This window comes from Eublepharis macularius, chromosome 5, assembly GCF_028583425.1.
Source record: "Eublepharis macularius isolate TG4126 chromosome 5, MPM_Emac_v1.0, whole genome shotgun sequence".
Lineage (NCBI taxonomy): Eukaryota > Metazoa > Chordata > Lepidosauria > Squamata > Eublepharidae > Eublepharis > Eublepharis macularius.
In genome coordinates, this window is record NC_072794.1 from 50,199,604 (window position 1) to 50,215,664 (window position 16,061).

Sequence of the window (16,061 nt, forward strand, 5' to 3'; positions counted from 1 at the left end):
GAGAAGAAGAAAATGGAAGGAGGGCCTTGGTGACAGTGATGATTAATTACCAAGGTCATGAGCTGACACTACGCTCTGCTTCCTTGATTCAAGCAATCTAATCTGCTAACTCATTTCCCCCTTAAGAATCAAAGCACAGAAATACTGGGGTATAATGAACCACAAATAGAGAAGAGATGCATTATTGGAATTACTGGCATTTACTAGAAAAGTAAGGGGTTGTCTTTAAAACGGGCTTGGAAATAATGAAGGTGTATTTCATACCTTTACATACTCCATAGGTGGGTCCACAGCAATCTGTTCTCTGCAAAAGAAAGACAGCAATGAGTTTGATGATTTCTTACTGTAAAAATCAGGCACAACAAAATCAGTGTATTGGATCCAATGGTCTGGACAATGAAACACACCATCAGAAAACAGCAGAAGTAATTACAGAAAGGGGCTGAAATGGAAACATAGGATGCAAAGAGCCTTTTAATTTTGTTTATCTGCCATTGCCAAAAATTGCATATGATATCACAAACACATTCAAATTGTTGCATTTATTCTAAAACAGAGGTAGGACTGATTCACAAAACTGCTTTTAAGGCTTATCTTCAATTAATGCTCAATTTTTAAAGTCACTCTAGCTTGGAAGTAGGAGGAATTCAGAAGCAAAGTAGCCACCTGAGCATATCATCATGGTCTTGAGTTACTATGTCACAGCAAACAGTTTTTAAAAGTTTGAGGTGGTACATTAGATCAGGGAATGTGATGTCATATCCGATAACATATCCCAAAAGTGACTTTAGGAAGAGAGTATCACTGTTCCACATGCAGTTAGTACTCAAGATCATCAGATGGAGACTGAACACATTTTTGAAAGTTAATACTGCACATCACCATTTTATTATTTATACTTTTTAAAAACCGTGTATCTGCACCCAGTGTGTGACAACATGCCCCCCTTACCACCTAGCGGGATAACACAAATGAGAACCCCAGGGTTATTTGGTTGTCTGTATGGATTCACAGATTATCAAACTGTTTTGATTATCTGTTGCTATATACTACCTTTGCTTCATGTTCAGTCCTAGAATTGATTATGTTCTTTTTCAGAATTTCTTCAACTCTGTAGTGGATCTTTGCTAATGCTATGTATTTGTAAACTTGTATTTATTTACCCTGTGGCATTGTTTATGGAGACATCTTTGGCACTGTATGGAAATGTCCTTGATACTGATTGTACTAATCTCACACTATGTAATCTGCCTTGAGTCCCAGTGAGAAAGGCGGACTATAAATGCCACAAATCAATCAGTCAATCAATCTGAGAGCATTATAGTCCAGAGAGGTTATATATATCATCCAGCCACACTATGAGACTATTACCACAAATCTGTCACCATCTCAACATGCGTTTTCAACACTCTGTCAAGAGGCCACAATATTGTGCTAAAATCCTTTTAACACTGCTCTGCCTTGTATGGCAGTTTTTAAAATAAGCACACAAAATAATAACAGCCTATAAAAATGCGTAGCTCACCAGTCTGAGCACTCCTGCATGCTGGATCAGGGAGGCTACAGCACAGAAAGGAAAGGTGATAAGTAACTAGAAGTGCACCACTGATGCTCAAAGGCCTTGTAAACCTCTCATAAACTTTTATTTATTTGGTGCATTTGTAGCCTACTCTACCATCCTCCCTCCAAGGAGATCAGGATGACATACATGATTCTCCCCCTCGCTTTTATTCTCACAACAACCCTGCAAGGTAGCTCAGGCCAAGAGAGCAGCTGGCGCAAGCTTATTCAGAATGTTTCATGGCAAGTGGAGCTATGAACATGCGGGTCTCTGCAGTCTTAGTCCAATACTCTAACCACTATACCACATGTACAGCCATTTTAAAAGTCATATATAAGACTTTAAAAAGTAGAATTTCAATAATAGGATATCTAACCCATAGTAAATTCTTGAAAATTATACAGAATAAGTGCATTATTGCCTTCAGAAAGGGTAAAAGACAGCTAGCTTCACTGAGTGAAAGGACAGCAAATCCTTTTGTTTAGCAGTCATTTTCCTCAGCCCCAGTTGAAGCCAAAAGATTTCCATTACTGGCCATCCAAATATATATTTAAAAGTAATGAAAAGGCAATTTTCAAAGCACATCTAATTGAAACAAATGGATCAGTAGAGCCTAATCATTAACAGCAAGTGAAGGCATCTTTCATTTTCAAAGTGGTAATTTAATCTTGAAGAGTGGATTCAATATTACTGTGCCTCTTGAAAGATCTACTGTAACTAGAAGACAATCACATTATATGTTACCTTGATGTAATTATTTGCTTTAGAAACCATATATCAGTTGGAGCCTTGCTCTACAATGAAAAAAATGCCCTTCCTAAGCTGTACAGTATATAGACTAAAACTGTTCAGATCAATACACAGATCTGATGAGCAGCTTTTTCTACCAAATACACATTAAAAGAAGAGTTTTAACACTTTTTGGAAGAGAATCAAACAGCAGCATCTGCAACACAGCTTGACAGTTGTTCAGCTTTCATTTAGATACACAAACTCATCTTTTGTGGAGTAAGTATGAGGTAGGCCAGCCAGTTATACAAGACAAGCAACTCCCTTACAGATTACCTTCAGAGATTTGCTAAAATGCTAGCGTCTTGAGTCCCAGCTTCAAAATGTGCACCAGTTGATTTTCTTCTGAGCCAGTCTGATAAGGCGTTCTGTTATTTCAGCCTCTTTGAATTATTTGAAAATAGACAAAACTCAACAAACTCCCTAAAATAACTGAGGTTGAATTCTCATGCTCCTCTGACATGGCAAAACTATTACCATAAGCTTAACAAATCTTGCACACGATGCTCAGGTGCACCTCATCCTCTGTTCCAGCTAGGTTGTTCTGGCAGTGAAAGAGCAGAATATCATACTGGTGCGAGAAAACCAGAATTAAGTGCTACATCAAAATACCTAAAGTAGGACTAAGAATTGGCTGCAAAAGAGGATGTGAAATTATGGCTTCAAGTAAGCTTGCAAAAGATAGTTCACTGTTACTCTTGCACTGAACAAGCTATGGTTAATGTAACATCTGCATCCCTCCAGCAGAGTCATTGTAAGTTTCCCGTTGTACAGGGTCCCTATTTTTAAGGTCATACTTTCAAAGATATTGTGAGCACTAACCCTAGTTTGTTGCCATAATCCTGGTCAAGATCCAACATGTACTGCACAGAGCAAACCACTTCTAAGCATTATGACTGCACCACACCAGGACAAAGAACTATGTATAAGGTAAATAATTAAAATTATGTTCTACATGCTAATAAAAGTAGAAGGCAGTAGGAAAAGACCACCCAAACAGAGGTGATACTTTAGTGATAGGATGCTTTGGAGGTCTTTCATTCATAAGGGTGCCATAAGCTGGAGGCGGCGACATGCCAGAACATAACATAACACACACGCAAAGTCAAAATTAGATTCGGGAAGACAATTGATCTAAAATGCTACAGACAGAACTCGATAAAATAACAACATTTGATTTATATAATAATAACATTCCATTTATATACCGCCCTTCAAGACAACAATGCCCACTCAGAGCGGTTTACAAAATATGTCATTATTATCTCCAAAACAAACACCCTGTGAGGTGGGTGGGGCTGAGAGAGCTCCAGAGAGCCGTGACTAGCCCAAGGTCACCCAGCTGGCTTCAAGCGGAGGAGTGAGGAATCAAACCTGGCTCTCCAGATTAGAGTCCCGCACTCTTAACCACTACACCAAACTGGCATTATACACCCAGTCACAGTTATGGAACCATGGTAGTCTACCATTAGTGTTGCTGACAGCTTAAAAGAATATATACCAATAGAACAGGTCAACAGTTATACTCTATGCTGTAGCTTTAAGGCAACAGTAACACATGTACAAACAGCCAGTGTTATCTCTTGTCCTGGAAGGCCGTTAACAAGGGTACTTTAGGGAGCAACTTCTGCCATATTAGGTCAGCAAGCTCTGTGCACCTTCCAGCTAAGTAGTGAAACTGCCAACCCATGTAATAGGACTTTCTTGGTGGTGGCAACCGATCTATGAAATTGCTTCCTCTGAGATGAATGTGCCTCTTTTGCAGTGAAGTTTACACTCTTTGAATTCTCAACATCATAACAAAACAGTGATACTTTAGTGATAAAGCACTAGGTCTTTGTTGTTATTGTTTCCATTCTTTATTAATTACTTCTACTTAGCTTATTTTAAGAACTGTCCACATATCAATTGAACATTTTTTATTCCAAAAGGATTCTAAAGAATTTTATTTTAAAAGTAAGATTCCCCTCCCCCTTTCATACTGACTTACAGTAGTCCCTTTCCTGTATATTAAGGCATGGTTCAGATGAAGTGGTAAATAATGGTTTGAGGAGACATGAATGAACCCAGGGGATCTCTGGGCTACCTTCCCCCTCCCATATAACGATCTAATACAAAGATTTCTTTCTACTTTTATGACAAATCATAATTTGCCATCACATCCCAGCCATGGTTTGCATCCTTCCCTGCAAATGAGGATTCCAAATGACCGTTTCATCGTGGTTGGGATCCTGATCGTCAAGGAAGATTGTCCAGACATATTGACAAATTATGGTTTATCGTGACAGTGGAAGTCTTTGATTAAACTTCTGGGGAGGGGAAGAGGGAGGGAATGCCCTTGCCCATAGTGGCAAACAACAGTTGGCTATTACATCAAAATTATGCCTTAGCAACTTTTCTCCAGATGATTTCTGGCTACAGGCTTGCTCCTGTACATGAAACTGTTCCCAGCGGATACCTCTGAAGATCACAGTTATAATTCCCTTCTCTGCAAGTGTATACAAGACTAATATAAAAAACCAACAACACATAACCAATGCTATGTCTCCTCCTACTACCTCCTACTTGTGTTTATGAGAGCCACCAGTAATATACCAACAGGATTACAACTGTGGTCAAACACAGCTGCCCATAAGACCTTTATCATGAATCACAGCTGAAAGCCTCTGTCACTGCCGTAATAAGCTCCATCTTTCAACGGGCATTATAAAGGTCCTAGTTAAAAGATGTTTAACTTTCTGTTGATTTGTCTGGCTGTTTGCTCAAAGGTGTGCATTAGGACTGAGGGATACTCTCTCTGCTTGTGTATGGTATTAACTAAATCATGGGTTCACGTGCTGACTTCCCACTGTATATTTGGCTTCCCAGTGATCAGATAAGCCTTATTTCCATGTCAACAAAAGAGCATTTGATGTACAAGAGTGGCTCATTAGCATTGGAAAGGAAAAGCTGTTGAGTCCTTCAGAAGATAAGAGAACAAAAAGCAGCTTCCCCTTTGAGGGATAGCATTAACTTCTGACCTGTCTGCGTGACATCACAGACATTCAATACACATGGCAGGAAAAACAAGTTGACAGTTAATGTCGAGGCTTGCCTTTACTATGTTAATCTTCAGGAGGAATCAGAATTTTTTCTCCATTTTAGCACATCTGACAGAAAAACATGACTGAGTTTCAAATTCTGTTCTTTTTCATTAAAGGGTTTGGTTCAGGGATCAGCAAAGAAACTTCAATAAGCATAATGATGCATGCTGGGATAGGTATTGAAGGAGTCATGTTTCTAATTTTGAAAAGGTTAATAAAAATGGGGTAAGTGTTAAGATCTTGAGGCATTCTGTAAGCTAGAAACCAAAAGGCTTCCATTAGGCAGTCAGCTGGGGGGGGGGGGCGTTGTTCAGTCACAGGTAAGGACATTGGAATCTCATCATACCAACAGGACATATTTAAATGTGGGACTTCAAAGTACTTTGGTTTGGGATTTTTAATTGATTTTTATCTCACCCTCCCTCCATTGAACTCTGGCTGCTGTATACCATCTCTCCCCCTCTATTTTATCTTCACAAAACCCTTGTGGAGTAGGTTAGGCAGACAGAACAATTGGCCCAGTAAGATTTATCAAAAAACACAAATGAGCACTGATGCAGTGAACTAAATTCTTCACACAATGTTCACAAAAATAATTTAGTGAATTTGAAAGTAATATACAAGAGTGAATACAACATGTGAAATTCTAAAACATCATAATCACTATAATATCATCACAATCAATCACACACAGCAAGGTGTTACAACACCGAGTAGCATGTGTATCCTCAGAAAAGGGAAGAATCCCAAGAGTTCTCTTATGAGCTGTCTTCAGTCAGTACACTGAGGATTCCCGCTGAAACCGCGGGGGCAGATGAAAAGTCCCTCCGGACAAAGTGGAAAGGAGCTGGAAGACTGGGAGGAGAATGGAATGTGCAGGTGGAGAACAGCAACCGGGAGCCCCCGAGGGGGACCTCCCCGCCCGACAAGCCTCCGGGTATCTCAAGCTTGTTTCATGAGCACTTCCTCACGGGGCGTGGTTTCTCCTACCACGATGGTATTTCTCCGACTCTCCCACAAACTCTTTCACGTGCTGAAACTCTGCGCACTTCCAGGGACCGGAGCAGTACAGGCAAGAGGGCAGCAAGTGGCACAAAGCTGAGGCAAGCTCTGTGCCATGACAAGAGAGTGATGCAAGGGTGGCAGGGACAAGAGGGCGCAGGCAAAGTGGATTCCCATCCCACACCTCCACCCCCGCCCCAAAGTGCCCTTCAAGCCACTGCTGGCTACCTTTTAAAGTCTGCAGCTCTGGCAAGCCTCCCCCAACCTTCAGTTTGGGAATTCTTTACTTTTATATTGAAGTTCTCTTGTTTGACATAAGTTTCCCTCCTTCACTTTGGTTCTGTTGGGCTTTGTTGGTTCAGTCTGCACTGGGAATGGGACTTACAGTGGGACTGGCTTGTGGCCAGGGGCTGCCTTTTCTTAACATTTCTCTTTGCCTGGAAAGCCTTGGAAATATTTCTGCCATAGGAAACAATGGAAAGTGGCTGGGGCAGCTTGTTCAGGGGCCCACAGAATTGGATCCCAGAGTCCAACCTCCCTGAAACTTGTGGGGTCTTTAATGACAGGAAGGAGTATGTTCCCTGCAAATTTGGTGGAGTTTGCTTGAAAAATGCGCCCCCCCCCCCAGCCCTCTGGATCGTTTTACCCATAGGTTTATATGAGAAAAACAGGACAAAGACTATGCTCTTCTTAGCATGTGTAGTTAACCTATACTGGAGGGAAATTGATGGGGGTAGAGGACATTAGCATAGCTGATCAACAGAAAATGTTTGAAGCTTACGGGGGGGGGGGGCGGGGAGAGAGAAATCTGTATAAACCTGCACTGAGGCCTTGGGAAAAGGACAACCTATAAATATAAGTAAGCTAAGTAAAGTACGTAAAGTAAAGTAAGTAAAAACTCTGTTTAGCCCCACTGCCTGCAACAACTTCACTGTCAACTGGTAAATGGTTGACATGTTCCTTGAAAGAAATAATCCAATCCAAGATGAATACGCTGCAAGATGATTTATTTTCTAACCTACCTGCTCCCCCTGCCATATGTAAAGCTGCAGTGTCATCATCAACAAGAAGTTCAAGTTCAGGAGAAATAATGTGGCAGAAAAATGTCTCTCTTTCCAAGGGGGTAGCATGACAGAGGTCTTACCAGTGCAGGTTTTCTTGTTGCCCCAGCCCTCTTTCCCAATGGTTGACACATCCCTTGAAAGAAATAATCCAGTCCAAGATGAATACGATCACAGGCACCCAAGTTTGACTTGTCTTACTAGCCAAGTCATTATTTAGGATCGCCATGGGCAAATCCACACGCCCTTGGTGCATCCCGGCATTGCGTTAAATGTTCGCTAAACACCTGGAAGCATAGCATCTTTCTAGCGTGATTTCTGAGCGCCAGGACGCTCCGAGGGTGTGTGGATTTGCCCCATAAATCCTCCCTTCGTTAAGTTTTGTGACATTCATACAACTGGGGAAAGGATTCTCTGTCCATTTAGAAGAAGAAAAACAGGCTGCAATATAAAGTCTACTTACAGTCTCTGGGCCTTGTGTTTACAGCCTGCATGCCTTGGGAGAAGGGAAAAAGTAGTAAGGCTTGCAACATCTCTACCTCAAATGACTGAAATGTCTCTAAGACTCTGATACTATGACTCAGACACCCCCTACTAATGGTGGCTCCTGCATGCTACAGCATCAGCCTTTCCCTATCCCGATTAGCCAGGGCTTTTTTGCAACAGTGGTACTCACTGGTACTAAGTACCAGAACCTTTTAGGGGCTCTCTCCCAAAGGCCTGAGGAGGGAATTGCTGGAAATCAGAGCCACCTTGTATGTGAATACTAGCACCTTCCTTTAAAAACAAAAAAGTACTGCATTTAAATATGGCCTTCTCTACATATGCAGCAGAATGAGGTAGCAGAGTAGTAAGAAGGCAGAACAGCCTGGGGCTGTACTCCTTTAGAATGCAGGCAAGTAATCACAATGGCTGATTCCGCACACGTTGGATAATGCACTTTATCAATCGTTTGAGGTGGTGGGTTTTTTGTTCTGCACACAAAAAAATCCATTCCAAATTATCTATAAAGAGGATTGGAAGTGCATTATCCAACGTATGCGGAATCACTCATTTTCAAGATTCTCCTATAGAAATAATTCCCTGTAAATTGTAATGTAAACTGAATGGCTACATGTGTAGCAAATAATGCTCACTGGGGGCTATACTAGGTCAAGAAAATGGAGGAGAGACTAAAACCGCTTCTCCATCCACCCCACCCCACCCATACAGTGGCCCACAATGCTAATTGGGAAATGAGTTCCCTTACAACTGACATACCTGACTGTGTCAGTCACAATCAGGATGAAGGAACCAGACACTACATGCTATACACTGTAAGGAGTGGTTTGACCGTTCAACATAGGAAGCCTCAGGTGGGTGTGTATACTGGGTGGGGAAGCTGAAGTGGTGAGTAATACCAGCGCTGCTGAATGTACTTTAGTAGGCAGTATGTGGAAGGAGAGCATGCTAGCTTCGAAAAATATCTCAGCAGGAGTGGTGGTAGGCATACATTTGAAGGGAAAATGGGCATGCATAGGATTAACCGCCCCCCTTCTTATCCTTGGGGATTCTCCCTTTAAAATCCCACCCCCATTTTTGTCTTCACATAACTTCATCAATCATATGTGAGGTAACACAAATCTACTGAACTGATAGACTGTTCCACCTTTAAATTTTAAGGTACCTACCTGTTGTGATACACAAAAAGAATCTCCATTAGGATTATTCAATATATACATTTATTTAAATGAATAGAAGCCAATTAACTTTAAACAATCTTTAACTGATTGACAGCTGATATCTGGGCAGACATCCACAAGGAATGCTGCAGACGAGAGAATAAGAGTCTCTTTTTCATCTTGTACAGAGCTCATTTTAAACTCTGCAGCTCTATTCCACCTTCATTTTCTTAAGCCTTCAATAAAGAAGGTTGCTTAAATGAAACATTCTTTTAGACTGAAGACTTTTAATGATGAAGAAGATTCCCAGATGCGACTGAGGGAAAGGAACAGCCGACAGAAGATTTCTGAATGCTTAGAAGATGAAGATGTGTGCATAAAAAAGTGCTACATTCGGAGTTTCTCAGCCAAGTCATAAATTAAGTGTATGTAGGCCAGTCATATGGCACCAATCGCCTGATCAAGAGGGGATAGTGAGGCAGGAGGCTGGATAACCCCCCAGTTCCTCTCCAACCTGATGACTGGCAGGAATGATCGAGCTAAGACTACACATACCCACTACCAGATGCTGTATGTATAAAGAGTTGAATCAAAATCACTATGTTCCTTACAGGAATAAAGATCCCTATGGCATATAATGTGATGTTCCTGGGTGTGCTGTATGATTATGTTCTCCCCAGCATGCAAAGACTTAAGATCAACACCTTTAAATGAGTAGCTAGACTCCTTTAAATGAGTAAATAAAAGCTTTCTGGAAGAAAATCTCAAACATACATAGTTACATTCCTGCAGCTACATTTCACCTCTCTTTAAATTCTTTTAAGTAGGTAGCTGATATTGAATGATGACCTGGCCAAGCAGCACATGATAAGAGAGGAATTTTTAAATAAAAAATGAAATATAAATCAATATACCAGTTGTCTGCAAGGCATTGTACATTCCAGAGCTCCACTTGCATTTCTGTTCTCCTCCTCCACCCTCGCTCCCCTTTTTGCTGTTCTTGTCATTCTACTTAGCCTCTGAAATATTTTTCATGCCAACATTTTCACTCTAAGATGGGAAAGGTAAAAATGCAAAGCCTCCTGTCTAGCATTAGAATATTTGTACATATAGCATTGCTGAATAACCACAAAATAAGGGTTATCGTTCTGGAGAACAGTATCCAAACAGAGTCTACTGTTTAGAAATGGGCAGGTGAAGTTTGTCATTGAGGTAAATAACATCTATCTTGCTGGCAACCCTACTGTAAAATCATCTTTATACATCCTTATTCAGACTATTCTAGAGCCAGTAGACGGCTGCACCTAAAAGAACTGCAACCTTTATTTTATAATTCATCTTTTCCTTTTTCATTTAGATGGGGGGCTGCATATGAATGAGAATTTATGACAGAATGATAATAGTAAAGGTCCATTAAATTCCTACGTTTTCTGGATGGCCCACAGTATTGATAGCACGGAGAACAGCAGATGGGAACAAAGCTCTGACATGGGAACAGAAGGTGATCTTCATATGCTTGAAGGGTAACCTATGCTTGGAGGGTAACTACTTATACATTCTTAGGGATGCCCATCTTCATTTAACTCCAACTTTAGAAATACCACAAGGAAAAGTCTAACAAAACAACCATTCAGCTTGCCCATCTGTTGCAGGAAGATGAGTCATAGAGACTCAAGATAGGACACAGCAGTGCTCTTGGGCCTCTGCTTCCCAGACTTCTTATAGTCAAAGCACACTTTTCTGTAACTTAACACTGAAGGCACACATATCATAAAGGGTTTGCTTTTAGAATGCTTAAGAACAGTTACCCATTCTCAAACCCACCATAGTGCTTCAAGAGTTTCTGTCATGGCTCTCAAGCAAAAGAAAGCAAATTCATGGCACCAACTCCTGCAACAATTAAATAGGCCTGGGTAGATGGCCCTGATGTGACTGAATTATCTATTCAATCACAATTATCAGTTATCCATTCAATCACATCCAAAGCAGAGACACGACAGAATTAACCTAGTTGTTTGGAGTAGATGAGGCTAGAGCAGAAAAGTACACAGAGAGACAGCAGACAGCCTCATTCTGTGGGGAAGTACTTGGGTGCTTTCAGAAGCCGTTACATTCATTTAGCTCTCATGCCATACTGATAGTTCTCCCCTGAGAAATACCATACCAGTCTAAACAGACCCCATTCTTCCCCTGGAAAAGGCAGAAACTTTTATCTTTCACATCTGTTTTTGCCAAGACTGTGCATAAAACAACGTAAGTACAAGAATATGCAGCTATAATGAACTACATCTGATTGACTGAGTTTTTCAGTTCCTAGGGTCAGGTCGGTGTATTACTTACAGAATACACAAATACCAAGAATTGCTTACATGAAGGAAGACCTGGGAGAAAACTACAGAGCATTCTTTGGATACTATCACAGCTTACTTGAACCACTTGCCAAAGGAAAAGTAAGACAGTCAACAACTTTATAAACCGGCCCAAACTAACAGTACCCCTCTGATAAAGACTGCCCAGCAACAAGGGGATGGGGAGTAATAGTACACTTTACATATATGTAAAATCGCAGCTCCTCCAATTAGGGACTCCCAGTCAGAGAACACAGAAATGTCCTGTAACCTACACTGAGCCAGGAGGTCTCCAAAGAATTAATGCAGCAGACCTGCTGCTAGACAATTAAGATCTCATATTCCAGTAGCACACAATCCAGCTGAAGAGGAGGAAGGAGAGCAGCATTGGGGTGGGAGGATCTATACTGTTTACAGCCAGAAAACAGCAACACAGCTACTGGGGCTTCTCAGAGCAGAACCACAAGTGACAATAGGCACAGATTGGACACTTGTCAGCTTTCCTCAAGTTTTGATGGGAAATGTAGGCATCCTAGTCTTGCAGCTTGGCTCTCTGACTGCTGTTCAATGGACTTTTCAACTGTCACTTGTCCAACATTCCGCCAAGCTGCCTACATTTCCCATCAAAACTTGAGGGAAGCTGACAAGTGTCCAATCTGTGCCTTTTGTCACTTGTGGTTCTGCTCTCAGACTCATCTTAGAGTTGCACAGGATGAAACTATTAAGGGCAGCCCTGGACCTTTAAAGACCCGGTGAGATAAAAGAGGCCCCTCACAGCTTTTCACAGGCAAAGAACATCATTTCCTCTGAGGCAAAGTTCAGAAAAGCAATATTTGGTCTGCCTGCAGCAGCTTCAAACCATTGTTTCCCCCAGCATGTTTCATTTCATTATCTAAAATGTCTTGTCCTCCCTCTTTAAAGCTGAAACCCAATTTACAAATTTTAACCTGGGCTTTGGGTCCTCTTCATATGGAGAGAAGACGGACAGATGTGCGCACATGCGCACACACATACACTCCACTTTGCACAAAAGTTAACATCTCACATGAGAGTTCTACACATAGGGCTATGTCTGTTTAGGCAATACATGTGGTTATTTACCCCAGAAAAAAGCAGAAGGGAGAGACTGCTTAAAATTTGGTCCCTCAATACTTTTTGTGATATTTGTATTATGGTAGGATTCAGGCCCAATAACCCAACACCACTAAAAGTAGAAAATGTGTATTACTTACTTTCAACTTTCCATAAAAAGAAAATAAATAAAGGTTCCACTTGTCTTACAGTCCCTCACAATGCTTGTCAGCTAATGAACAGCATCTTATCATGAGAGCAGGAAGCATACTTAACCCAGCAGGTCTCTGACTTCAGGGTTAAATACTCTTCTTTCCAGGACACCAAAGTTAGGACCCAAGATGCAGAAAGTTAATTAGTTAATATGATTTTTCAAAGTTTGAAAATTTATCTCTACTTTTTAAAGTTTTAAAGTTACCTTTAAAGTAACTTTTAAGTACAAGGTGAAAAGCTGTGAAACGTCAACATTTGTGGTTTTCAAACACAATGGCTAATACACACGTCATGCGCATAACGCTCATTTTCAACTAGATTTTCCTGTTTCATAGAGCAATATTTATAGTTTTTCCTCTGTCACTAGATTTCAGATATATGATGTGGAATCATAAAAGTAGCACAAAATTCTGTTTTGGATTACAGTGCAATATCAAACAGCCTCTACGGCAAATATTAAACATTTGGTAAATGTAGATTTAATGAAGATCAGAATTCTGCACTTTGTGACAGACACCTTCTGAATACAATTCATTACATTTGGTTGAACAACATTCACCCTGACTACTTCTAGGTTTTAAGACAGTTGCCAAATCTGTTTTGAGATTGTCCATGCACAATATAATCTGAATTCTAGTGTTATGACTAGAGATGGGCACGATCCAAAATAAATTAACGATCCAGCCGATCGTGGATTGGCGCCGGCGACAATCCCCAATAAGCGATCCACACCGATCATCTCCCGTTCCCGATCCATGGATCGTGGATCGTGGAGGCCAAAGCGGGGCGCGCTGCTATTCCCAGCTATATGGGAAGGTGGGTGTTGGCGGTGGCCGACGGGCCCGGCAGGCACAGGGGGTGGGGGGGTCTGGCCTGTGTTTGGCCGTCAAAGCTGCCTATCAGGGTTTGCAGGGATGAGATTGGAGTGCCCATGGCTACAGAACACCCCCTTTCCCCTTCCTCCCCTGGCTGTCTTCTCCCAACTGGTGACTGCTTTGCTGCTCCGTGGTTGGAAGGAAGCCAAGGAAGCTGGGCTTCCATTCGGGCTTCCAGGGCAACAGAAGGAGGGCAAACACAGCTCAGGCATTCCCCAGGCTCCGTTGCCAGGGGAATAGATTGCTGGCGCCTGAGTGTCTGGCTTCCTGATCCGAGCACGATCACCCTGATCAAGCCCCCCCCCCACGATCGCTGCATCGTTGGCCATGGTCGAGCACGATCCACCGGGTCCCAATTGCGCGATTGCCATTATCATGGGTTTTTTTCGATCATAATGCAGATCGTGCCCATCTCTAGTTATGACTTCCTATTCTTTTAGCCTTTTTCAAGTCAAATCACTTCATGATATGTACCTCAATCATAACATGCCTTTCTATTTTCTTTAGTAAGACAGTGTTAATTTATTGTGCAATATTTTGTTTTAAAGTACTTTCACAAATTCACAGAGCTATTGTCCTACAAGGGTCTTCAGAAGTAATCCAGTTCCCATACCCTCTTTCTCTTCTGCTGAAGCTGCATTAGTCATCTGTATCCCATTTATCTGCATAGAAAATAGGATTAACGTAAAGCCAACCTCAGAGGTGATTATGTACAGCTTTTTAAAGGTCTCTCCAGAATTGAGGATTCTACTACCTCCCTTGGTGATTTAACAGCAGCAGGACAGTGATAAACAACACTGAATATCATCACTTACCACCATCCTGCATTTAAATAATTGCAGCCAGTAGAACCAAAAGTGTTTTTCAAAAGTTACAGTTCCGTACTAAAAAGAGACTTAGTGTTTAAGAACCTACATACCCCAAAGGAGCAAATCGATGTATTTTAAGCTTGAAGAATAGGCACTGAAAAAGGGTTGCTTTAAGGAAAGCATAGTTCACAGAGCAAATGAGTTTATTATTTCAAAAAAAAAAAGGAAAATGATGGAAATAACAAGCACAGTCCTTGTTCATTTAGACAATATCTGCAGCATTCCTGGGATGTGAGCATTATCCTTACTGCTCCCTTTTTGAGTCACAATAATATTTTTTAAGACCAGTTCCAATTAAAGCACTCACCCTTAGGTATGTCAGTCCCCTGCTCCCACCCTCCACCTCCCACCTTTCAGAGTGGATAAAAATCAATGATTTTTTTAAAAAAATCAAAAAAATTGGATTTTTAAAATTTAAATTGGATTTTTTTAAATAAAATGCTTTTTGAGGAAAATATATTACCATGCAAACGTTATTCCATCATGAAATAAAGATTAGTTTTTAATTATGTAGAATAAGGCTGTATATGTTTAATTTTTTTGGTAAATAAATTCCATTAATCCATTCACAATGTCATGCTCTTCCAGAGGTTTTTGTAAGATTATTGGGCAGTTTCTCTGCCTACAAGATATTATCACAGATGCTTGGTTTTGCAGTTCTCAAAACTGAATTTGTGTCAGCTCAGCAGAGATCACATGCCTCTTCTTCACAGCAAAAATGTTATAACATGAACAGAGTTGAGAAAAAGACCTTAATCCTATTGTTCTACAAACCTATGAAGACAGAATCAACCCCTCCAGTGCTACGTTTCAAGAAGTTCAATGAATAGAAACAATATTTTTCTGACTGTTTGGAGTGGAATAGATCTGCACAAGAAGAAACTAAGTGTGAGGTGGGAGGGGCAAGCAGTACAAAATGAAAGTGAAACTTTTTGAGCACAATATTGCACAAGTCTTTGGATCTTTTGTGTGTATGACCTGAGGTTTATCACATTCTTTCCTTGGAGGAAAAAACCTATAATGGCAGCAGGCCGTAAAAGAGACCCAGTTTGGGAATACATTAATGAAGTTCCTTTACCTATCGGTAAGGCAAGCATCTACTTGCATATTAAAGTTATACCAATAAGAATTAGTCTTTATGTAGAAAACTATGATTTAAATCAAGCCTTAATGACTAATGATTTAAATCGTGATTTAAATCAGTTTGATTTAAATCAAATCCACCCTGCCACCTTTATTCACCTGGCTGGCAGGGGAGGAAAGGTGGGGAAATGAGTTTCTCAGGTGTGCTCTCAGGGGCGGCGCAACGACTTCACCTTTGGAACTGACATCATTGCGCTGTCCCTGAGAGCGGGGCCAAATTGGCCAGCTGAGAAGCACGCATGCGCTCCCATGCCTGCGCGATGAGGTCACTTCCAGAAAGTGGTATCATTATGTAAGCACGGGAGCATGCACACAAGGAACCGCACAGACCGCCAACAAGGTAAGCGCAGGGTCTCCCCTCCTCCTGCTAGGAGGGTAGGGAGAC

The 16,061-nt window shown here is 41.1% G+C and overlaps 1 protein-coding gene across 2 annotated transcripts in view; it reads right to left on the reverse strand.

Annotated features, from left to right (window-relative positions):
• BCAR3 (BCAR3 adaptor protein, NSP family member) overlaps positions 1 to 16,061 on the reverse strand; it is a 131,554-nt gene that overhangs the window by 65,745 nt on the left and 49,748 nt on the right. For both annotated transcript variants that reach the window (XM_054981582.1, XM_054981583.1), the window contains one exon: positions 265 to 304. In XM_054981582.1, coding sequence (XP_054837557.1) covers positions 265 to 304 — 40 coding nt within the window. The remainder of the gene's footprint in view (positions 1 to 264; positions 305 to 16,061) is intronic.